The sequence below is a fragment of the Ictalurus furcatus genome, chromosome 10, assembly GCF_023375685.1.
Source record: "Ictalurus furcatus strain D&B chromosome 10, Billie_1.0, whole genome shotgun sequence".
Classification (NCBI taxonomy): domain Eukaryota; kingdom Metazoa; phylum Chordata; class Actinopteri; order Siluriformes; family Ictaluridae; genus Ictalurus; species Ictalurus furcatus.
The window spans coordinates 20,222,837-20,247,829 of record NC_071264.1 but is presented as its reverse complement, the minus strand read 5'-3'; the positions used below and the strand labels follow the sequence as shown (position 1 = coordinate 20,247,829).

The 24,993-nt window shown below is 39.1% G+C and overlaps 2 protein-coding genes across 3 annotated transcripts; both read left to right on the top strand.

Moving 5' to 3' along the window:
- Positions 1-3,388: 3,388 nt before the first annotated feature.
- Positions 3,389-17,124, top strand: lmnl3 (lamin L3). Of its 2 annotated transcripts, XM_053635305.1 has the most exons (12): positions 3,390-4,155; positions 4,908-5,064; positions 5,415-5,540; positions 6,976-7,146; positions 7,978-8,103; positions 8,506-8,726; positions 9,047-9,266; positions 9,618-9,725; positions 10,942-11,061; positions 11,341-11,451; positions 12,604-12,660; positions 16,337-17,124. In XM_053635305.1, the coding sequence occupies exons 1-11, from the start codon at positions 3,758-3,760 to the stop codon at positions 12,640-12,642; spliced, it is 1,797 nt and encodes a 598-aa protein (XP_053491280.1). In that variant the 5' UTR covers positions 3,390-3,757; the 3' UTR covers positions 12,643-12,660; positions 16,337-17,124. The 2 variants fall into 2 exon arrangements, with proteins under 2 accessions (XP_053491279.1, XP_053491280.1); XM_053635304.1 differs by lacking the exon at positions 12,604-12,660 and having other exon boundaries at positions 3,389-4,155.
- Positions 17,125-19,573: 2,449 nt separating this feature from the next.
- gjd6 (gap junction protein delta 6) lies at positions 19,574-21,792 on the top strand. Its single transcript, XM_053634751.1, has one exon. It carries the CDS (start codon positions 19,574-19,576, stop codon positions 20,618-20,620), a length of 1,047 nt encoding a protein of 348 aa, XP_053490726.1. The 3' UTR covers positions 20,621-21,792.
- The last annotated feature ends 3,201 nt before the right edge of the window (positions 21,793-24,993 follow it).

Sequence of the window (24,993 nt, the reverse complement as noted above, 5' to 3'; positions counted from 1 at the left end):
TATATACTAGTTTTGCGTTATACTGTGTAAGCGGAACCACCAAGAACTGAGCTTTGTCTCCATCTGCTGTTTACAGGAACTCAGTGCTCTGCACATTGCATATTGTTGATTTCAAATATATTTACACCTGTGCATCTAGTACACACCTTATCCAAAGCAGCCAGCAAAATACAGTCTTGTCTTGGGAGAATTCAAAGAGTGACTGTAGTGTACTACATTAATGAATGTAAAGGTAAAACAAGTTACAGAACAGTACACAGTGTTTCAGAGAGAAATAAGACACTTCAGATAGAAGCTATTCATCAACTGTGTGAAGTATTTCTGAAGCTGCAGGAGGTGAAACCAGATGATATTTAAAAACGAGTAAATGTTTCAAGGACAACAAGCAGTTCTGTTGTTGTCAGAGAGTGTACAGTGGGGGAAATAAGTATTGAACGTGTCAACATTTTTTTCAGTAAATATATTTCCAATGAGGTTATTCACATGAAATGTTCACCAGACTTTGGCATTAGCTAAAGAAATCCGGAAATATAAAGAATTCACAACATTAAAGTCCATAAATAAAGTTATGTGTAATAAAGCGGAATGACACAGGAAAATAGTATTGAACACGCTAACTGAAATTTATTTAATACTTAGTGGAGAAGCCTTTGTTTATAATGACAGCTTCAAGATGCTTCCTGTATATAGAAATTAATCGGCCACAGTATTCAGGTGTGATCTTGGCTCATTCTTCTAAACATATTGTCTTTAAATCTTGTTCAATTGGATTCAAGTCAGGTGATTGACTGGACCATTCTAACGGCTTGAATATTTTTCTCTGAAACCAATTGCAAGTTTCCTTTGCTGTATGCTTTGGATCATTGTCCTGCTGGAAGGTCCACCCACACCTCATCTTCATCATCCTGGTGGATGGCAGCAGACTCTTCTCAAGAATCTCCCGGTAAAGGGCTCCATTCATCGTTCCTTCAATTATATGAAGTCTGCCAGTAACATGCGATGAAAAACAGCCCTACACCATGATGCTTCCACCTCCAAACTTCACTGTTGTTATAGTGTTTTAGGGTGATATGCAGTGCTATTTCTTATCCAAACACGGTGTGTAGTATGACAGCCAAAAAGTTCAATTTTGCTCACATCTGACCAGACTACACTCTCCCAGTATTTCATAGGCTTGTCCAAATGAGTTGAAGCAAATTTTAAACGAGCTTCAACATGCCTTTTCTTTAGTAATGGAGTCTTGCGGGTGAGTGTGAGCAGTGGAGTGCATTCCCTATTCTTTTCTCTGTGATGATGGCACCTGCTGCCTCCAAGTGTTTCTGGAGCTCTTTCTGAGTGGTCCTTGACTCTTGGACTACTTTTCTGACTATTCTTCTGACTCCCTGGTCAGAAATCTTGTGAGGAGCTCCTGTGCGTGACCGGTTGATGACGGAGTGACGTTGCTTCCACTTGTGGATAATGGCCCCAGTGGTGCTTACTGGAGGATTCAGAAGTTTGAAATACATCTGTATCCGATTCCATCAATACGATTCACAACAATAAGGTTGCGCAGGTCTTGGGAGAGCCCTTTGCTTTTACCCATCATGAGATGTTTCTTGTGTGACACCTTGGTAACAAAAAGTCTTTTTATATACCATCAATTTACTAACCCAGCTGATATTAATTTGCACAGATAGGAGGTATAATTAATTATGGATTTCAGCTGGTTCCTTGCCTTACCTTGCGTTGGAAAACTGCTTTTTCTTAGCATGTTCAATACTTTTTTCCAGTGTCATTCCACTTTATTACACATAACTTCATTTATTGTTTGGATTTTTTTATATGTCTGGATTTCATGAGTTAATGCCAAAGTCTGGTAAAAAATTTCACGTGAATAGCCTCATTGGAAATATATTTACTGTATAAAATGTTGACACGTTCAATTATGAGTTCTTTGAGCTTCCTCAATTCACTGCTGCCATAGCAACAACTAGCCATGCTGGAGACAGAGATGTCATTAATGTCATAGATGTCATTAATTATTGCTGTTTAATTGTCTCACCATTTATTATCTACACCAACTGTATAGGTCATTTCAGGTATACAGTTCCTGACTGTAACCCATCTGTTGCTTTGTCCCCCTCTACTCTCACTACTCCTCTACTCATCTGAAAAGGAACACAACTGGACCACCACTGACCAGGTATTATTTGAGTGGTGGATCATTCTCAGCATAGATGTCATATTGACATAGTAGTGCTGGTTTGACTATATTAGGTACAGAAGTATTGCTGGGATTTTAAACACCTCAGTGTCACTAATGGGTTGAAAAACCAGTCCACCAGTCAAAAGATTTCCAGCAAACAGAAGTGCTGTTGTCTTCAACTGACACTGATGAATGCTAGAGGACAATTCGGCCTAACACACTATGCATTGAAAACTATGTGCTATATTCTCTAACTGTAACACCTCCAAAGTGGACCAAAACAATATAGGTGTGCCTAATAAAATGGACAATAAATGTACACAATGTTTAAAAACCAACAGTACCACTGCTGTATCTGATACACTTGTGAAATACACACACTACTGTTTGTAGTACACACTACTGTTTGTACTGTAATCCACAACACAAATAATATCTGGTCTTGCAGTGGGCCTTTGTTGGACAGTTAGAGGGAAGCTGACATACTGTGCATAGGAAAAGCCCTAAAGTCCCTGCTGATACATACATACATACATACATACACACACACACACACACACACACACACGCACATACATACATACATACATATATATATATATATATATATATATATATATATATATATATATATATATATATATAGATATGTATATAGATATATATATATAGATATATAGTATACAGTATATATATATACTGTATACTGTACTGTCATAGTGTATGTATGTATGTACATACTGTATGTAGGAAGATATATGCAGGAAGTCTCTTAAGGCCCCCATATGTTCAGAAACCATTCAGGAGCACTTATACAGGCCTAGTACATAGTACGGCGAGTACCAGTGTAGACAGACTAGATTCTGGCTAGTGACCTCTAAGCACCTGTATTAAACATAGTTGATCTGTGTCTGTATGTATACTGCTGGTAGAGTGTTAAGTAATAACACTGGTACACAAGCAATAAAATACAACAGCATGCAGTTTTAATACACAGGCGAAATCAAATCAACTGGTTCAACCAGTCGCTATAGGCAACAGTACAGTGTCAGAAATCACAACAACATGTCTGTTTCAAATTATGATTATGAGTGAATATTATTATTATTTTGTAAAAGAGTATAAATTTCTTTTATTTCCAGGGTGCAGCCATTCCTTTAAATGGTACCAGCAGTCCCACGTGCCTTCGTGCTTGTGATGTGACGTCACGGCGCTTATTTGGGTGCTATCAATTCTTCAGCAGCTGTGCGCGATAAAAGTGACATACGCTGGAAAAAAAAAAAACAGCAACATGAGCAGGGTTTTCTCGGATTAATACAGTCGAAATTAAGTGTATAGTTAGCAGCTTTGCTCTGTTTATTTTTGTTATTGTAAGTGCGCTGTATAGCAGAGACATGGCCCATGCTGACAGCCTGCGTAGCGTTTGTTAACAATGATTCAATAGTTTTGTTGCGGTTTGGTAGTTTGTTTGTCTTAGCGACTGGAAACTGCTTTGAAAGGAATAGCGCTCAAAAGAGGAGGTACGATACGAGTGTTTGCGTGTAAGAAAGCCTGAGAAAATAGCAAGCAGCTATGATAACGTCAACCCCTGAGACTTCAGCCGGCCGGCCGTCTCGCTCCGGGAGACGCAGCGCCACCGCCGCCGCCGCGGCCCCGGGAGGCTCTCCGTCCTCGGTTAGCCCGACCCGCCTGAGTCGCCTGCAGGAGAAAGAGGACCTGCGACAGCTCAATGACCGCCTCGCCAACTACATCGAGCGCGTGCGCCAGCTCGAGAATGAGAAATCATCCATGCGGCTCCTTCTGGAGGAGAAAGAAGAGAGCACGACAAGGGAGCTGAAGAATGTGCGCGTGTTGTATGAAACGGAGCTAGCCGACGCTAGAAAAACTCTGGATAACACCGCGAATGAGCGAGCCAGGCTTCAGATAGAGTACAGCCAGCTGTGTGAAGACCACCGCAATCTAGTGGCCAGGTATGATGACCTCAAACAGTAGCAGCAACATCACAGCTCAGGGTGCATGAAGACATGGCTGTTAAATGGAAGCATATAAAACACTATTTAAAAAATTCCACTTGAGCTAGACTGCTCATTCTTATATACACTTCTGAGCACACTTCTATGGCCAATAGTATGAGGACACCTGTCAGTTACAACAGCATTTGGTCTTTTGTTTTTAGGAGTGAACAGTGAAACTTAAACATGAAACCCCTTATGTTTGAGGTTATTTTCTCTTATTAAGCACCATTGTAACTGTGCTAGCAATGTCCCGCTGTGACCTCTAATTTCTCCCAGGAATACAAATAATACAGTAGTAAGCAACACCAGCACCAGACTCGCTAAATGGCAAGCATTTCAATATAAACATTATAAAGTCCCCTAAAAAGACAGTATGCTAACAAAGTACTTTAATGGAATAACTAGTATATGAGAAACCCTTACTGTATATAACAAAAACCTAAAGTGGTTCTGGGTTTTACCCCAAATGGCATCCAGTTCACCACCTTCTTTCATTGCTGAAGTATTGTGCTTGTATAGTTTTACGCTATGAACCGCTTCTCCCTTCAAGCCACAGGTGTGTATAGGTGATGCTCATTCCCAGACCATGAGCATTTTGAAGACTTCAACGAAATGTCAAACTGCCTGCATTGAGAAAACAACTACAAAATGATAAAGCTATTGGTCTCACTTCACAATTTCAATCTTTTTTTTTTTTTGTCTTGCAGGAACAACAAGAAAGAGGCTGAACTGAGCAACGCATTGGAGCGCTGGAGGAATCTCGAAGCTGCCCTGAACTCCAAAGAGGCAGACTATGCTAATTTACTAGCAACTAACCGCAGACTGGAAAGTGATGTTTCAGACCTCACGACACAAGTGGATAATGTGAGTTGAGGAAATGGGTAATTCATCAACTTTTCATTCTGAGTTGACACTGAATATTACTGAGATCACTAAAAGTTTCTCCTTTAAAATTAATTTGCAAACCTTGTGGGAGGAATATTTTTTACTAAGGAATTCCTAAGCCAAGAGGAAAGACAATGCTGCCCTGGTTGCTCTGGGCCACTGAGTGTTTCATGATTGAATATCAGCAGTGTATGATCCTCAAAACATATTGCCTGTATACTACTAGTGATATTAGGAGGAAAAAGAACTCCTTGGGATTTTGAGTATTCAGAAGTATTCTGTTGTGTGCTCAGCTTTACTCAATAAAAATATAACTGCTTATTGTGTAGCTGGATACAGCCTTGCAGAATGCCAAAGCTCAGGTTAATTCAGAGACGCTTCGTCGAGTCGACACAGAGAACCAGATGCAGACCCTCCATGAGCAGATGGAGTTTCAGAAGCAGCTTGGTGAACAGGTGCGCAATACTTCTTTTCCTTGTGTATTTGTTTCTCTGATTTCCTACTTATAAATCAAAATTACCCATGTAAAAGATCATGAAGAGTTCAACTTGGCATAACAAAGTACAAGAGTCGTACTATTTCTATTCTATTCATACTATAACTATTTCTATAGCAGTGTTCAATTTAGACATCAATGACTAGCATTTCAATTTGACTCCAGCTCGTTATGGCAGTTATGTGGCACACCAAAAAAATGGTGAAAATATGCCTCGAGGATAAAAGGTAGCTTTACCTACAATCACATAGGTTCATTTTGACGAGGAATGCAATGATCAAATGGTTAACTAAAGCAAACCTGAATCATTTAAAATATACTTTAGAAACAGAAATAAAGTAACACCATGATATAAATTATAATTGACATTTTTGTTAAATAATACAGTAGCCCAGACATCACCTACCACAATTTGTTACTGGGATCCCAAAAAGAGCCTCACAAGACACTAGTGTACCGACTGTGAAATGTCCAAAAAAAAAACAACTAATGAGGACTGTCAATAAAAATGTTCCTCAAATAATTATGCAGTATCAGGCGATTTTGAATTCTTATCCGCCCTAAGTAGGGGTGGAACACAATGCCATTATTGTTTAGTGGTGAAAATATTTCTTACTTGGTGTTCCTGTGCCTAAACATTTTAGGCTAGTTTCAATATTTTTGTATGGTTTTTGAGTTGTAGTTGGAATGGGAATTTTGCAGACACTTGGCAACCCTCATCCTTCAACTTCATCATTAAAGTAAAAGCCTCACATTCATGCAACTGGTTCTGTTTCATCTGGTGGGACCCTAGTCCCTGAAGCTGACAAGCGTTACCAAAAAAAGAAGGGAAAAAACACTCCTACTGTCCATATCTGTACTTGCATTTAAGATGCATTGTCTGTTCATTCTGAATAATTTATTCTTATTCAGGTACACCCCTTCTACTCCTGTGTACATAGCAACATGATGCCAGTGCTGAATAAAGGAATAAAACCATACACCTTTTATTTAAAATAAATAAATAAATAAATAAATAAATAAACACAAACTTATTCCACAGCAATTTGCAGTGGAAATTGTATATTAATTTAATAAATGTATTATTTATTTATTTATTTATTTTTAAATTATTATTTTTTAATCCATTTATACTTTATAACGTTGTGGAACATCTGCAAAAACCAATTAGTCCCTCTTATCACTCATGCTACAACAGTGTAAACTGTTCATCTTTTCTGTACAAGTGGAGCATAAGCCCCTTCTTTGCACATCACACTCATCTAGAACAAATCATTGTCAAATAGGCATCACAATATTGGGTCCAAATAGCTGCCAGTGCCACCAAGATCTCAACCCACTGACATTTTATGGTGTTTTACGAGTCTAATTGCAATTATAAATGTTGCCTACAGGAAGTGCGAGAGATGCGGAGTCGGTACGAGAGTCGTCTGGTGGAGGTGGATTCAGGGAGGCAGAAGGAGTTTGAGAGTAAGTTAGCAGAGGCCATGCAGCAGCTGCGACAAGAGCACGAATCCCAGATCCAGCAGTATAAAGACGACCTGGAACGCACCTTTAATGCTAAGGTACACCAGCAGGGCACTCTCTCTCACTGATAACTCCTAATTAGTGCATGTGCGTTTGGCAATACAACTTTAAAGCCACATCTTATGAGCACACATGAATCAATTTGATTAGTATGAATCTAAACGAATATGATACCTTTTGGTTCTTTTGCTATTTGGCCCAAAAAAAACCTTTTGACCAAGGGACGTATATGGCTGAAAATACACTCATTTGTCAGAAATGTGTTGATGGAAAAAGGTAAACAAACCTTGTAAACAAGAATAAATTGCAGAGAGCACAGATAACGGGTGGCAGTAAATAAAAATTAGATGCTTATATAAAAATGTTTAATTTAGTTTGCATGTCGTTAAACACACTCATTAAAAAATGCTGCACCGCATTGTATGCTTGGTTCTCTTCCTACAGTTCGATCATTTCAGGGTTCAAACGTTTTCTCACTGCCATCAAACCGTACTAAGGTTTGCTTGGAACTAGACTGAGACCACCTCGTTCAGCAGTTGTTTTGATCATCAGCTGAGTGTAATTGCTGTGTTCTCACCAGCACAAATTAATCACACCAAGTGTAAAGGCACCACAGGATCACAGTGCAGGATGTGATTACACATAGGACAAATGACAAGCTAACAATACAACAAGAAGTGCAGCCCAATTCATTAAGCATACAGTACACACTTCACAGAACAGCAAGAACATCAGAATAAACCACACTGCATAATATTGTTGCATAATGTTTGGCCATGCAAATTGGATGCAATTTATATACAAACATTTAAACATGGCAGCATATATGTAGAAGATATCAAATGTGTCGATCCATTTCTGCATTGCAGTTGGAAAATGCCAAGCAGGTGGCCCTGAAGAACAGTGATTATGCCACAACTACCAGAGAAGAGCTGGAAGGAACCAGAATAAAAGTGGAGTCCCAGTCCATTCAGATAAACAGCCTGCAGAAACAGGTAGGGCATAGATGACACATTTTATCGTTGTGTTTTGTAGTACAGTTTTGTTGGCTACATATAAATATTTCATCAGTTGGGTTTGTAATCAAATTGATGATCAGTCTCCAGTCATTAGCTGGTCATACAAATCTCCGCCGTTGAAAATATATGCGTTTTCCAGGCGTACGTAATATAGTGTGTAAAATTAGATAAATCAGCAAAAATGCGCTTATGACCTTGTTTATATTCATTAATTTGATCTTGGTGATTAATTTGGCATATCTGTGTGAACCAAAGAGTCACAGGCTGTGTAAAGATTTTAACATTATTTAATTAATATAATTTCACTTTCTATACTTTGCTATACCAATTGCATGATTAATGAATAGAGTGATGAGAGCATGTTTGTGTGTGTGTGAGAACCGTGAGCTGGAGGCACGAGTGCAGGACTTGGAGCGAGCTCTGGACCGTGAGAGGCAGCTCAGCCAACAGCGGCTCTCCCAGAAGGAGCAGGAGATGGCTGACATGAGGCAGCAGATGCAAGCGCAGCTCGAGGAATACCAGAGTCTGCTGGACATCAAACTCATGCTGGACATGGAGATCAATGCTTACCGCAAGATGCTGGAGGGAGAGGAGCAACGGTAGGACATGAAGCACGTTTAGCTGGTAACCAAACATATTTTAACCTCTGCAAAATCAAGAGATACTCGTGTAACAGATACGCACATCAGTGCTGCTGAGAGAACACATGAGATCTGGCTTAAGAGTGCACATAAGCTTCCTATTTATGCTCATGTTCCTTGGCATGGTTGAGAGACACTACTGTAAAACAAAATATTCTGTCTTTACCTGATGTAGTATTTTCATTTGTATGTTTCATTTGTATGTCTCTAAATATTTTCTTTTTAGTCATTAGTCAGCTTCTTTGTCATTTTTCAAATGCAGTCATTTTTCTGTCCAGACTCAATCTTTCCCCGAGTCCCTCTCAGCACGCACCCATCTCCCGCACACACGTCCACGCCACACGCAAAGGCTGGGGAAAGAAACGGAAACATGAGGGCGGGTCGGGTCTCTCTCCAAGCTACAAAGTGTCCCAGCACTCGTCTGCTCGCGGCTGTGTGTCCATCGATGAGATAGACCTGGACGGAAACTTCGTAAGGCTCAAGAACAACTCTGACGTGGTAGGACCTTCTCACAATGTTACTATACTTCAGTAAAGGTTATAAAATTCTCACCAGATATGAATGTGTTCGGTTTTGGGGATAGTCTGTGCTTTTTTTAGGCTCATGTGTTTAAGATAAATCTCAAAACACACTTTTATTTATATATATGTATTTTTTGGGCATTAATCTGGGAATACACACTGCATGAGATACCAGTCTATTGCAGTGCATCATGCAATATACTGGTGTTCTTGGGATAGGCTACAGATTCACAGCAACCCTTATAAAGTGGTTACTGAAGATCAGTGAATGGTGAATGATTGAATAAATAGTTCTATTTCAGCCTCATTTTAATGGGTACTGTTTCAGGATCAACCACTAGGAGGCTGGATAGTGAGGAGGAGTCAACCAGGAGGAACGGACATCATCTTTAAAATCCCTCCATCCTACGTTCTGACTGCTGGACAAACGCTAACGGTGATGATATACACAGTGTAACATCAAGCTAGTTAGTTGTAGTGAGTCAAGATGAGTGGAGAAATAAAAGATTACACTGATGACTGATGAGCTCTTAAATTCCTGTTACTTTATAATTAGTCAGGCTGTACAGTCAGAATGACTCAACTGGTCCAAATCTGAGTATACACATGGCATTCACAGTAGAGTTCCTCAGCAGGACTTAAACATTGCTTTAAGAAGGAGAGCTCACAAGTGGCATTGGGAATACCCTGCACATGGTGAAGGTGTGATCAATCTTTTTTTTTTTTTTTGTACATTACATTAAAATTCATTATTTTATCCGAGCAAACTTGAAAATCTTCTGTTCTAGGAAAAATATGGCGTGCATGTAAAATTTTGTCTACATCTTAACTAAAACTTGCAAACAGCAGCTTTTTTCCCGCCAAGTGCATATTACCATCTTACCGTAAAACGTATGTGTATATACACACACTTAAGTTTGCATTCACAACAGTGATCCACACACACACTTAAGATGGCGCTGCACGTAATTATTTCGTTGTCTGACATTCTAAGTAATGCCTATGACTTTATCAAGTTCCCACACCTTACTAAGTTGTGGCCTTGATTTGGATCCCATTCCCATGCATTAATAACTCATGGCCACTCATTATTTCTATTTTGTCACCAGTGGGTCTCTATACAATCACAAGTAAAGCATTTTAAAGTCTAGTTACCCACAAAAACTGAAAAAGGAGAAAATTACATTTAAAGAATCCACTCCAATATTACTGAGAGACTTCTCTAGTTATTACCTAATCTAGTTCCGGGGAAAAAAAAGCGCTGCTGCCAAATTTGGAATAATTAAGTTTATAAAGTGAAATGACTTTTTTTTTTTTTACTTTGATCAACATCATCACTGTCTCATCTCCTTTGGTAAAAGTAACTTGTTGCATTAAACATAAGCCTCATTTCATGTCTTCTTAAAGTGGTGATATCCAAGTATAGTAATGGCAGAAAAACAAAATTTTGATCAGTGGTGATTGATCATTATTTTGACTGTTCAGATGTTTTGACAGAATTTAGTTGTTGATTGTAGCCACAGTAACATGCAACCGGTTTTTCCCCAGACTGCCACACAATAATGGCAGTTTAGTGAATTGCTGTAAATGTAAGTGAATTGAAATGTATAGTTTTTCTTCTTTTAAAGTACTCTTTGATGTTTTTCACTCAGATCTGGTCTGCAGGAGCTCGAGTCGAGCAGAAACCACCTTCTGATCTGGTGCTGAGGAGCCCAAAGACGTGGGGAGCTGTGAATGATGTCCGAGTGTCTCTTCTGAATTTGTACAGTGAAGTAAGGCTCACTTATGTTCTATACTTTAACGGTTGCTCATACCAAATAACTGAATCCTCACACTGCTATGACTGTGGTCTATGGAGTTTAAGCAAATAGAATGACTTCTATATACGATTTCTATTTTGGGAAACATATCTGTATACTGGAGCCTGCTCACTGTAGTTAAAGGTTCATGTGCACTATTTTCTCTGCATTACTGAGACTATAAAATTTTGGATCATGATACTGTGGCATCTGTGTTGGACTGAACAATAGCATTAAACCGTTTGTTTTCAGGAAACAGCAGAGCGCTGTGTGGTGCGTCTGCAGGGTCGAACAGATGGAGATTCTGAAGACGATCTGGACGAAGAAGGCAGCGTTGGGCCAGAGATTCACCTCCGTCGCCAGGTAACCTTCGGTTGATTTTGTGTATAAATGACCGTCTCCCAAACTGACGTCTGAAGTATTTCATCATTAGCACTAATAGGCAACAGGTGCTTCATTTCTAAATCATTTCGATTTCCAATTTTGTCTGTTCTTCTTCAGTGACTTTAGAAAATTCCTCCTGTTTTCACTTTTCTATGTTAATGTTTTCAATAAGCCACTTCAAATGCAGTCAGGGCCACATATGAACATACCAGGAATTGCGTTAGGTTTCATAGCGGTTGACCAGCCTGAGATTTTAACTTCGCAGCTCAAAAATACAGGGTTCGACTCTCCAGTTAATTAGCTGAATCATTTCAGCGAGTTATGATGAATGAGCAGCAAAATCCAGGTTTTTATTTAAATTTTTTAATTGTTATTATTGCTAGCACTATCTTACCAGTGTTACTGTTAGAAACGTTTAGATTATAAATGTGATTAATTCTTTCCTGATTGACTGCTTTGCATTGTTCGGTATTAAAAATCCAGCCTTTGATTAATCTAGCATCCACTCCCATTAGTCTACTTCATGTTTATGTTCATAATCTTGTTTAATAGAAAGTAGGGCTCAGCAGGTATGGAAATTCTCACTGATCTTGGTTATTGGAATTTTTTGGCACCTTAAAATCAATATCAATTGCTGTAATTAGGCAGTAGCTTGTTACAGAATATACATTATTTATTTATCAAACTCGAACAGTAGAAACAACAATATACTTTTAAACAAAGACACATTTTAGTATAAGCTAACCTGTTTCAGGTTTCACCCCATCATGAAATTGCCAGGCTGAATCCTGATGGTATCAGTCATCCAAGAGAGTACAATTATATCTTACAAATACATTATGTTCAGATGTATTTTTTTTTTTTTAAAAACTGAAAAAAAAAAGTGTTGAGCAGTGCCTGTGACCCTATATCATCACATTCATGAATGTGGCTTTGCTATAAAACATTGCTTTGCTTTATAGGCATGACTTCTACACACGCTAGTAAGTCAGTGGAAGTTAATCAGGCAGGTTTTTGTTTTTTTCAATCTGTTGATAACAGTTGGGCCCTAATAAACATTTCACTTATCTTGTACTGTGAATAATCATTGCCTACTTTAGCCCACTTTTCTTTTTCTTTTGTTATGAAAAGGCCAAAAGAAAGAAAAAGAAATGTTGTGCTCTTTCCTGACCTGTCCCAGCATAGCAGGTGAGACACTGGTGATGCCAGCATAAACACAGTGCTGCTATATGCATGCTTTCGCATTCCGCATCTTCCCATTAACAACCTGATGCTTTTTTTTTTTAAAGGCAGTGCTTTGCTCTTTGGTTCTCATTGTTCTTATTTTCTGAATGCCATCTGTATCATAGTTGCTGATTCTTACTCTAAACAGTTTCCCAGCCCTCATCTACCCCAATCATTAGTGTAAAGGGACCATAATAGGACCAACTTTGAGCAGATACTATATAGGACATTGCCATTCTCAGTAAAGCAGCACATCAAACTCTGTCCCAGACTCTGCACCCACGGGGCATCTGATACAGTTGTGGCAACCTTATTTTAGGTAATGGCAACATTAGACTTGTCCAGTGGTTGACTTGACATTAGAGGCATTAGTCCTGGTCCATAGGCCATGTTTGATACCCCTGGCAAGTGGTGGCTCAATGGCTACGGCTCTGGGTTACTGATCAGAAGGTCGGGGGTTTAAGCCCCAGAACAGCCAAACTGCCACCGTTGGGCCCTTGAGCAAGGCCTCTCTGCTCCAGGGGTGTTGTATCATGGCTGACCCCAACTTCCTAACAAGCTGGGATATGTGAATAAAAGATCTTCACTGTCCTGTAATATATACGTGATGAATAAATTCTTCTTCTTCTTCTCTTCGCCAGTTATCTAATTTTCTAGCCACATAACTCTGCATGCACCAATGTACTGCTTTCTCTCAGTCCTTTGAGAAAACTTTAACAACTATATGGTTTTTCGAGAAATATATGGTAAAAAAAACTCTGTGTGACCTTTAGAAGGTATTAAAAGTCAGCTGAAATGTCACACAAAAACAGTGGTTTGTGGTTTGTTGCCTGCAATGTACCATAGGCCTAATGCCCTTATTTTTAAGTAGTGTTCTTGGCCATGATAATTAGAAATTGTTTGCAAGACTATAGTGATGCTGAAATGGCACTGTCACAAAAAAGAAAGTGTCAGTGCTCTGAATGTATCAGATTTGAATGTAACAGCTGGATTTCCAACCAGTAGTATCCAGCCAACAACAATGCTGTAGACTGAAACTGATTAAGGGTAGAGGATGATTAACATACACTGTGCATGGGGGGGAAAAAAAGTCTCTAACTGTATATGTACAAGGTGCAGCACCACACACAATACCATGATCCATCACCCTAATAATAATATTTGATCAGCAGTGGTTTTATGTCATGTCCTTTCTATCGTTGGACCGTTAAAATGAAGCTGAAATGTGTACAGTGTAAACAGACTATTACATTCCTAATAACCACTAATTTCGGTATCTGTTTTGCCTCATTGAATCAATAATGCCTGAATGCTTCTACTTACCACATAGGCTCAACCTGTAAAATATTAATACCACCTTGCAAATTGCTTTCCTAATGCTGTTTCAATACTTAACACACCATCAACGTTAAAACTTGTCTGTGTGTATCAACGTTGTTACTTGAGTGTGTAGTGGGAGCAGATTTTTCAGTTATAACATGCCCTTAGTAGTAAGCAGTTGTAGCTGAACGAATTTCCTTTACTATCTGTGCAGTTCATTTCCTATAGATGTCTCTCTCATCACTTCTCCAACTATCTGATATGACGATTAGCTAGCTTGCTCACAAGTTTCGAGGTTAATCAACTTGTGATTTGTTCAGATGGAATAGTCAGTTATATACAGTGCTGTGAAAAAAATATTTGCCCCATCCTCATTTCTTCTGTTTTTGTCTTTTTGTTTTTGTAAATAGTCTATTAGTATATTATACAAAATTTCATACTAAATAGTTTTGGATCTTCAAACAAAATGCAACATAAAACAAAGGCAACTGAGTAAATGCACAATACAGTTTTTATTTGTTTTTATTTTTATTGAAGCAAGTTATCCAACACCTATCTCCTCTGTGAAAAACTAGTCATTGCTGCCCTTAAACTTATAATCTGGTAGTGCCACCTTTTAGCAGCAATAACTGCAACCAAACACTTTAGATAACTGGAGATCAGTCTTTCACAGCACTGTGGTGGAATTTTGTCCCACTCTTCTTTGCAGAACTGCTTTAGTTTTTGCACACTGGAGGGTTTTCAAGCATTAGCTGCCTGTTTAATGCCCTGCCACAGCATCTCAATTGGTTCAAAAGTCAGGACTTTGACTGGGCCACTCCAAAACTTTAATTTAGCTTTTTTTGAACCATTCAGAGGTGGACTTACTCCTATGCTTTGGATCGTTGTCTTGCTGTATAATCCGGTTGTGCTTGAGTTTCAATTTACGGATTGAAGACTGGACATTCTCCTTTAGGATTTTCTGGTAGAAAGCAGAATTCATGTTTCCCTCAATTATTGCAAGTTGCCCAGGCCCTGAAGCAGCAAAGCATCCCCACACTATCACACTTCCCCCACCAAGCTTGACTGTAGGTATGATTGTTCTTTTTGTGGAATTCGGTGTTTGGTTTACGCCAGATGTAACGGGACCCCTGTCTTCCAAACGGTTACACTTTCGACTCCTCAGTCCACAGAACATTCTCCCAAAAGGTTTTGGGATCATAAAGGTGTGTTTTGGCAAAATTCAGATGAGCCTTAATGTTCTTCTGGGTTAGCAGTGGTTTTCATCTCGCCACTCCTCTGTGCCATTTTTTTTAATTCAGTATCTTTCTGATAGTGGAGTCATGAACAGTGACCTTTATTGATGCAAGAGAGGCCTGTAGGTCCTTTGATGTTGTCCTTGGCTCTTTTGTGACTTGCTGGATGAGTCATTGCTGTGCTTTTGGAGGATTTTTGGAAGGTTGGCCACTTCTAGGAAGGATCACTACTGTGCAGAGTTTTTTTTTTTTTCCATTTGGAGATAATGGCTCTCACTGTCGTTCTGTGGAGTCCCAGAGCTTTTGGAATAGTTTTGTAATCCTTCTTCCTCATCATTTCTGGAATTTCTTTTAATTTTGGCATAGTGTGTTACTGGGTAAGAACTTTTAACCATCTTCATGCTGTTGAAAAAGTTCTATTTAAGTGTTGATGTGATTGAACAGGGTTTGCAGTAATCAGGTCTGGTTGTGTCTAGTCCAACTGAACCCCATTATGAATGCAGTTTCATAGATTTGTGTAATTAGTAACTACCAGGGCAAATACATTTTCACACAGGATAACTTTTTTGCTTCAATAAATAACATTATCATTTAAAAAATTTATTTTGTGTTTACTCAGGTTGCCTTTGTTTCATCTTAATTTTTGTTTTAATTTCTGAACAATTTAGTATGAGAGATGCACAAAATCAGGATGGGGTAAATACTTTTTCACAGCACTATAAAACCCATTTGAAAAGAACTGAATATTCCTTGTGTATGTACTAGCTAGCCTGATAATTAGCCATCATAAACTATAAATTAATGAATTTGCATCAGCTGATGAGTAGGTGGTGTGAACAAATTCATAAAATCCTATTTGAAAGCAGCAATTAAAATGTTTGCATTTAAAAATGGCTTCATCTACCAACCTTCCCACTGAATCAGACTGCAGTGACTTCTGGGTAAGTTCTTGAGGGCACAAGGGTGCAGTCAACAAGGGTGTGTTTAACAGAATTGAAACACAGGCTTGGATTTTTTTTCTTTATTACTCAATAATGTAGAATGCATATTATGGTAATGTAAATAAAATACACATGTCTTTACAGGGTTATGTGCCAGGTCAGGAGGCCAGCTGTGCAGTAATGTAACTGCCAACTACCCATGACGTCTATACTGGAGTGTGACATAGACCTACCACTCTAAATCTTTTACCATTCTTTGAAATAGTTTCTCTTAGCAAAATGTATATTTCTTATTCAAAGGCCCATGTCTAAGACCTGAGACGGGCCGTAAAGCCCTCGTCTTGTACACGTGATCGCATTTATGAGGTATATAGGGCTAAGGCTAAATGAAGACCAGCAATATTAGTCTACAAATTTTCCTTCCCTGATCTTTCCAAGGTCTGTTTCTCACTATTTATTGTGCCTTGGCATGGCATATTATCCTTTTGTTTTGCACTTGCTATACTTGCACATTGCACATGCTCATGTTAAGCTAATGGGATGGTTTGTACAAGTAGCCAGCTGTGGTGAAAAGTTCCTGAGGACTAACATGGTAGACAGCTGTTGAACATGTAGCATTACTGGATTTTTGTTTTCCTGTGATTTTCTTTAGTTTTGTATGTAAATTACTGTGACCCTGTATCTTTTGTCACATGTTTATTGGTTATTAATTTATTTTGCTCTCATAATTTAATCTATGTGCTGACCAGAAGCCATGATCCGATTGAGCTTTTTTCATATATTTTATGTTTTCTTGACATTTGAAGTGAAACATGCCAGAACACCTAAGCATCTAGAGACCTCAAGATGAACTGATTAACTGTCATTGTTGCCTATTTGTTTACTTCCCTAAAGTATACACTTTTATACATAAAATTTAATAAAGAATACGCCGTAATATATCTGTGGTTGGGTGTTCATTATTTTTCTGCAGTTGTTTTCGGAATTGACCAGAGTAATGAGTATTTTTGACATTTCTGGGATATGCAGAGATTATTAAATCAACTTAAATACTTGGACTATTAGGTCAACTCAAAAGATGTTAGTATGGGAAGCGGACTTATAGAATTAAGTTGCATGACCCATTACATTTTTTTATGCCAGAAAAGATCATCAGAAAACACATTCATACTAAGTGCTATGCCCAAATGTGACCAACAGGATTACCCATTTTAAATTGTCCTGAATTTCTCAACGAATTCAGCAAGTCAAGCACCACAGAAAACGGTTTACAGGCAGAAATCTGAAGGCTTTTGTAATGAAGATTCATGTTCTCACAGCTTTTCAGTTCGCACAGAACTTCTCTAGAGTAGCATTGTCTTAAACTCGGACAACACTACAGATAGTAAACAAAATAAACCCAATAGCTTCATATTGTATGACATACGCTATACTTTTTACGTTTTGCTGTTATTAGGTTTAAAGCCAAAACATGGAGTTATCTGCATTTCTTCTCTGATAAAGATTTTGAATGTGTGCTTTTGAGAAGGGAAAAAAACAAACTTCTGTTGAATAATGGGTTTTAATGTCTAGACCTCATTGAAATGCCATTAGTGGTTCTTTCCCCAAACCCTAACCCTACCGCCACCACTAACAGCCAAGATGTGGTGCTTAAATCTCATACTTGCCTATAAGTCTTGTAAGATTGTTCTGAAAGAGGCTTGCTGACCCAAAATGACCAATATTATTTTTAAATAAACAATTTTATAAATTAGCAGGAATAGTCCAGAAGTGTGATGGCCTTGGAAACCCCTTCACATGGTCAAATGTTGACATTTTCAACCACATAAAGTCAAGTGGCTTTATTGTTATTTCAGCCATATACACCTAGTACAGTACCGAGTGAAATGAAAAACAACGTTCCTCCAGGACCATGGTGCTACTTAAAACAACACACTAACTATATGTGACAACACAGAACTAAATAAGATCTACATACTGTATTTCTACATAGGGCACGTGCAAACATGTGCAACCACAAGACAGAACAATAACCACTAAACTACATCTGCCACATCTTTGCAAATGTAAGTTCAAAATTGATTTAAATGATCATCCCCATTATGTCTACTTTTCCAGTGAAATTCCACACCACCTTTTATCACCTTGCACCAAATGATACCAAATTGAGCTTTTATAAAAAGTGATTCGGGTAATGGTAGTGGTCGGCTAACATCGATTCTGGGAAACCGGTTGTGTTTTAATACAGATATTTATCGAAAATACTTTGGATGAAAGACTTTATTACTTGTTAGCTAGCTCCAGTGCTAAACTAAGGAAGCTGATGTTGAACTCTAAACATGATTTGTTTAGAACTATATCGTTGTAGTTTGTTTTGGTTAACCAGCTACATTTGGGTGAAGATGGAAAAGTTCAAGGCTGAGTGAAACACTGTGAACATGTGAGCTCTGTGAGCTGTTGAATAAATTATACAAACTGTTAAACATTGACATACTTATTAAAAAGTGAGCATGCTTGAAATGAATTAAACCCTTTTTTTTTTTTTTTTAAAGAATTGTTAATATATATAAACAACACGTCTTATTTGCAATTTTTTTTTCTGGGCTTGGATGTATATTTGGATGTATGTATTGTCCAGTTGTCCATTATACTGTCCATCACTTGCTGTAAATAGGAACCTACTCATGTCCAATAACGTGAAAATACTCTCAGCATAGATACTCTGTGTGTTTAAACATCTCAAAACTCACCTTGGGATTAAACCCTCAGACTCACTATTACTGATTTGTAACACTATCTTACATAACAGATAAGATATTGGTCTTTATTAAAGCTGTGTTACACCTAAATAATAAAACCAGAGAACGTTCCAGCAGTGCATGAAAAAGCTTCTCCTATCTCAATTGTATTTTTAAACATCCATCCTTTTAAAGGAAGCTCTGTTTATCTCCGAGCGGCGGTGGAGCTAAAAAGAACCAGACGCTATCTTAAGTAGGAGAGTGCTGTCTGCTCAGGCCCTTTTTAAAAACATGGCCCAGGTTAAAGATGACAGAGAAGGCATCATGTGACCCGAAGTCAAGTGGCCTACGTCGGTAGGGTTCTTATCTAAAAGGAGTGAGAAAGGATGGTACGGAGAAGCCACGGCACTTCAGAAGCGAGCTATGAAAAAGCAGCTACTGTGTTTCAGCTTATATAATATTATTAGCTTTAATTAAAATGAGTGAGTGATTGGGTGGGAATTGGGGTCAAAGCACAGAATCAGGAGCCTCCCTGGAGCTGATGAGGACTAAAGACTGTTACTAAAGGTTACTACCATCCTGAGGTGTGAAAAAAATCTGCTATTATTACCAAATCGTTTGAGCACTGGGACTCAGGGTGGCAATGACCGAGTGGACGTTGCTGAAGCGGCTCCTTGACGCCGTGCATCAGCATTCGACCTTGATTGGCCGGATCTGGCTGACAGTGATGGCGATTTTTCGGTTGCTGGTGGTTGCCGTGGCAGCAGAAGACGTGTACTCCGACGAGCGTACTATGTTTGTGTGCGACACGCTGCAGCCGGGCTGTGCCAATGTGTGCTACGATGCCTTTGCGCCCATCTCTCAGCCACGTTTCTGGGTCTTCCATATTGTCGCCGTGTCCACGCCGTCACTTTTCTTCATTCTCTACACCTGGCACAACCTTTCCAAGATGGCACCTGGGCAAAACACGGACGATTGTGTGCGGAACTGTAATTCCGATAGCTGCTCCATCACGTCTCATTATCACCCGAGAGACAAGGTGGCTGATGTTCTGGAAAAAAACACGTGCGTTTCACTAACTCGCGGCACCCTGAGCCAAAAACATGTCTCTCCGACAAGAGGTTCCTCAGGAGTCCTGTCCAAAGCCTACGTGCTCCATGTGTGTTTTCGTGCCATGTTGGAGCTGGCATTTCTTTCCCTTCAGTGGCTTCTATTCGGGTTCTGCGTGCCAGTTCGTTTCACGTGTGCTGTCCCTCCTTGTCCTCAGCGCGTGGACTGCTACGTCTCACGTCCCACGGAGAAGAGCATCTTCCTCATCTTCATGTTCTGCGTGGGGATCTTCTGCATCTTGCTAAACTTCCTGGAGCTCAATCACCTCGGCTGGAAGAAGATCAGAAGGTCAATGCAGGTAAAGGAAGGATGGAGGAGCAGTATTTATGGAGCAATAAATGAGAACGGACGCTCTGGGACGAGCAGTACGACGTCTCTGCCTACACTGGAGCTGCTGGTGGAGAATCAACCTGAGTGGACGTGTGCAGGAAATGAGTGCTGCTCACCATTAAAACAGGAGAAAGAATTGTCTGAAAAGTCACTGCAGAAAGAGAGACACAACGCAACACAAGTACTGAGAGGAAAACCACAATCCCATAAAGGAAGAGTTTCCAAACGAAGTGCTGAAGTCTGGATATAAACTGAATCGCTTTCTGATTTAGCGCTTGCTTTTTGGTAAGTTTTAAAAAGTGATAACAAAAGATATGCAGCGTGTGAAAAACAAATAAATGAAGATCATCCCTCCCAAAAAAAGGTGATGGTGTGAATCTCAACCTTCAGATTTATAACATTATTGTGTCTATAATAAAACATACAAACATGTTACATTGTGTGTAAGGATTTCCCAGTAATAAAGTCACCCTATATCACCCTATATCTATATCAGCGTTTCCCGACCTTTTTTCAGTGACGGTGCCCTCTGAAAACTTTCAAAAAGTTGTGGCACCCTACACAAACACTCATGTTAGACAGCGTGAAGTTGATGGTCCAGGAGCATCTGGAGCTTTTCTTTTAAGAAATCTGTCCATATTCTTGCGACCCCCTGGTTGGGAAACACTGATCTATATAAACCATTCTTAACCATCTTAATTTAAATGTGATGACTGGAGAAACCATTTTTTAAAAATTAATATTGAGATCAGGAGCCGCCGAATATGTTTGATTTCAAATTTTGTTGAGTTTTTTTGTGCTCCTTTTTTGCGGAAAACTACTTGAATTGTCGAAATTGCAATTTCACACTGATGGTTTTTTTTTTGGTAATTGAGACCTTTTAACTGTACTCGTGTTCGACACGCTTGAATCGAAGTGGGCTTTGACTGAATGCGCGTTGTGATGACATCACATGGTGCATTCTGATGATGTCACACGACACGTCTTGGCCCAAATCGGCATAAAATCTGCAGTAATTTTTAAAAATTGCAAGCTCCTCCAAATATTGCGACGTTTGCTTGATTTTGTGTTCGTTTCTGCGATCGCAAAATCGCGAAATCCTGGAGGGACTGTCTCAATGAAAAATCTGCCCTAATGTTAAACATATGACATCAAAGTGTGGTTATGTCATAAAATATAAGAGCCTATCATGTAAATGCAGGCCACACGGTGCTGTCTAATCAAGTGAAGGTGTGTAACGACGAGGCGTTCATATAATCATGCAATGTATCATATATTGAAAACTTCTGTGGCCCTCGAAACAAATCTTGAGTGACTTCTGGACATAAATACAAAAACAACACATATAAGCCTTTCAGATAGATGACTTAAGAGACTCTATACCATAAAAGTACAGCTTTAAGCCTTTTTTTATATATATATATTTTTGAAAATGATTTACAGTAAAAAAGAAAAAATAAGAAAAAGGCAAAACAACACAATCACAATAAGGGTAAGAATACAATCAGATTTAAAAAAGAAGGGTTGTGGTCTGAATCAAAACGTTTAGCACATATTTTGATTGATCATTTATAATTTACACTGCCAGTCTAACACTTGTGAATCAGTTCTTCAGTGAAATCAGTACTTTAAATGATCATTGGCTCAAACTAAAATAAGTCATCTCAAGTAGAGATGCACCGATGTATAGTTTAGAAACATCCGATGAAAACACATCGATTTCGTGCTGTGTGTAAAGATGATGTCTCTTGTGTGGAATGATGACAAAACTGCAGTTTGTAATCTCTGCACTGCTAAAATTTTACACCGGATGCTGCAGCAGTGAAGCGGGAGTTTTGGTGTCGAGTCAATTATTTTTTGCCGCGATGCTCACGCTGCTGGAGCTGAATTAAAGCGCCAGTACACTGGTTTAAGATTTAAATGAAGATGAGTTGACAAAAAAAGTATATATTGCACAGAAAAATATATTTGTAGAGTAGTATATTCATATCCAGTTAACGTTAATATATATATATATATATATATATATATATATATATATATATATATATAAAGTGGTCTGAAGGGGTGGGTTGTTTTTTTTTTATAGCAGACTTTAATTGGCATGTTTGTGCATATGCATAGATACTTGGAATTGAAATCAGAGTAAAGCTATAGATAGTGTAGAAAATAGTGTCTAGATCATTTTAGTAGTTTATCAAGCATTACAAATATACTGAATAATCAGTTATTCAACACAGAGTTTTTTTAATTGTTTAAAGCTACACATTTACCATAATGACTCATTAACTGGCTGCTTTAGGAGTCTAATTAGATGTTAAACACATGCGTAATTGAAAAGGCAAGCACACCTGAAGGGTAAATCAGTTCAGCCTATAGAGGAAACTATCAGCTTCAGTGCTAGTATGAGCTGTAAGACAAATATGTGAATATGTGGTGTAATATAAAGTCACTTGTATACATATTCTTTACTTCAACTGATTCCTCTAATTTTGGAGTAATCAACATCTATTTTTTCTGACATCTGACTGGGAGTGTAAGACTTGTGTTATAGTGAGTCTTATATATGGCTAATACAGACCGCAATAAAGATTTGACCAATGATTTGCATTTTTCAGAAGTGCACAAGGAAGTGTACAAACAGATGAATCTGGATCTATAAAAAAAAAAAAAAAAACCACACACAAAAACTTACCTACTTTAAAATTACAATAAATCTTAATGTCATCATACAGTTATATATAATTATACACAGATCAGCCATAACATTAAAACCATTAAATGACACCTGTGAAGGGGTAGGATATATTAGGCAGCAAGTGAGTAGTCAGTTCTCGAAGTTGATGTGTTGGAAGCAGGAAATGAACATGTTAGGATCTGAGTGACTTTGACACAAGTTGTGATGGCTAGACGACAAGTTGTGATGGGTCAGAACATCTCCAAAATGGCAGGTCTTGTGCGGTGTTCCCAGTATGCAGAGATTAATACTGACCAAAAGTGGTCCAAGGAAGCACAACCGGTGAACCGGCGGCAGGGTCGTGGGCGCACAAGCCTCAGTGACGCCCGTCTTGTCCGATCCTACAGAAGAGCTACTATAGCACAAATTGCTGTTTTGGTGGCACAAGAGGGACCTACAGTAGGCAACATTAGCCAGGTGGTGTTAATGTTATGGCTGATCAGTGTGTATTTCACAGAGGTTTGCATTCTTTATGAGAGTAATGCTGGAGATGTTCACAGGTCATTTTAAATCATTTCTGGCCTTTACAGTGCATCCGGAAAATATTCACAGCGCTTCACTTTTCCCACATTTTGTTATGTTACAGCCTTATTCCAAAATGGATTAAATTAATTATTTTCCTCAAAATTCTACAAACAATACCCCATAATGACAACGTGAAAGAAGTTTGTTTGAAATCTTTGCAAATTTATTAAAAATAAAAAACAAAAAAGCACATGTACATTAGTATTCACAGCTTTTGCTCAATACTTTGTTAAAGCAACTTTGGCACCAATTACAGCCTCAAGTCTTTTTGAGTATGATGCTACAAGCTTGGCACACATATTTTTGGGCAGTTTCTCCCATTCTTCTTTGCAGGACCTCTCAAGCTCCGTCAGGTTGGATGGGGAGCGTCGGTTCACAGCCATTTTCAGATCTCTCCAGAGATGTTCAATCGGGTTCAAGTCTGGGTTCTGGCTGGGCCACTCAAGGACATTCACAGAGTTGTCCTGTAGCCACTCCTTCGTTATCTTGAATGTGTGCTTAGGGTCGTTGTCCTGTTAGAAGATGAACCTTCAACTCAGTCTGAGGTCCAGCGTGCTCTGGAGCAGGTTTTCATCAAGGATGTCTCTGTACATTGCTGCATTCATCTTTCCCTCAATCCTGACTTGTCTCCCAGTTCCTGCCACTGAAAAACATCCCCACAGCATGATTCTGCCACCACCATGCTTCACTGTAGGGATGGTATTGGCCAGGTGATGAGTGGTGCCTGGTTTCCTCCAGACATGACACTTGCCATTCAGGCCAAAGAGTTCAATCTTTGTCTTGGTCCTGGTCTGAGAGTCCTTCAGGTGCCTTTTGGCAAACTCCAGGCAGGCTGTCATGTGCCTTTTACAGAGGAGTGGCTTCCGTCTGGCCACTCAACCATACAGGCCTGATTGGTGGAGTGCTACAGAGATGGTTGTTCTTCTGGAAGGTTCTCCTCTCTCCACAGAGACACGCTGGAGCTCTGTCAGAATGACCATCGGGTTTTTGGTCACCTCCCTGTCTAAGCACCTTCTCCCCCGATCGCTCAGTTTGGCTTGGCGGCCAGCTCTAGGAAGAGTCCTGCTGGTTCCAAACTTCTTCCATTTATGGATGATGGAGGCCACTGTGCTCATTGGGATCTTCATGTTGCAGAAATGTTTCTGTACCCTTCCCCAGATCTGTGCCTCAATACAATCCTGTCTCGGAGGTCTACAGACAGTTCCTTGGACTTCATTGCTTGGTTTGTGCTCTGACATGCATTATTAACTGTGGGACCTTATATAGACAGGTGTGTGCCTTTCCAAGTCATGTCCAGTCAACTGAATTTACCACAGGTGGACTCCAATCAAGTTGTAGAAACAACTCAAGGATGATCAGTG

Coding starts and splice junctions, on each gene's coding strand:
- lmnl3 (XM_053635304.1), top strand. CDS start 3,758: ATGATAACGTCAACCCCTGAGACTTCAGCCGGCCGGCCGTCTCGCTCC. Junction 8,727..9,046: donor CTGGAGGGAGAGGAGCAACG/GTAGGACATGAA, acceptor TTTTCTGTCCAG/ACTCAATCTTTCCCCGAGTC. Junction 9,726..10,941: donor CTGCTGGACAAACGCTAACG/GTGATGATATAC, acceptor TTTTTCACTCAG/ATCTGGTCTGCAGGAGCTCG.
- gjd6 (XM_053634751.1), top strand. CDS start 19,574: ATGACCGAGTGGACGTTGCTGAAGCGGCTCCTTGACGCCGTGCATCAG.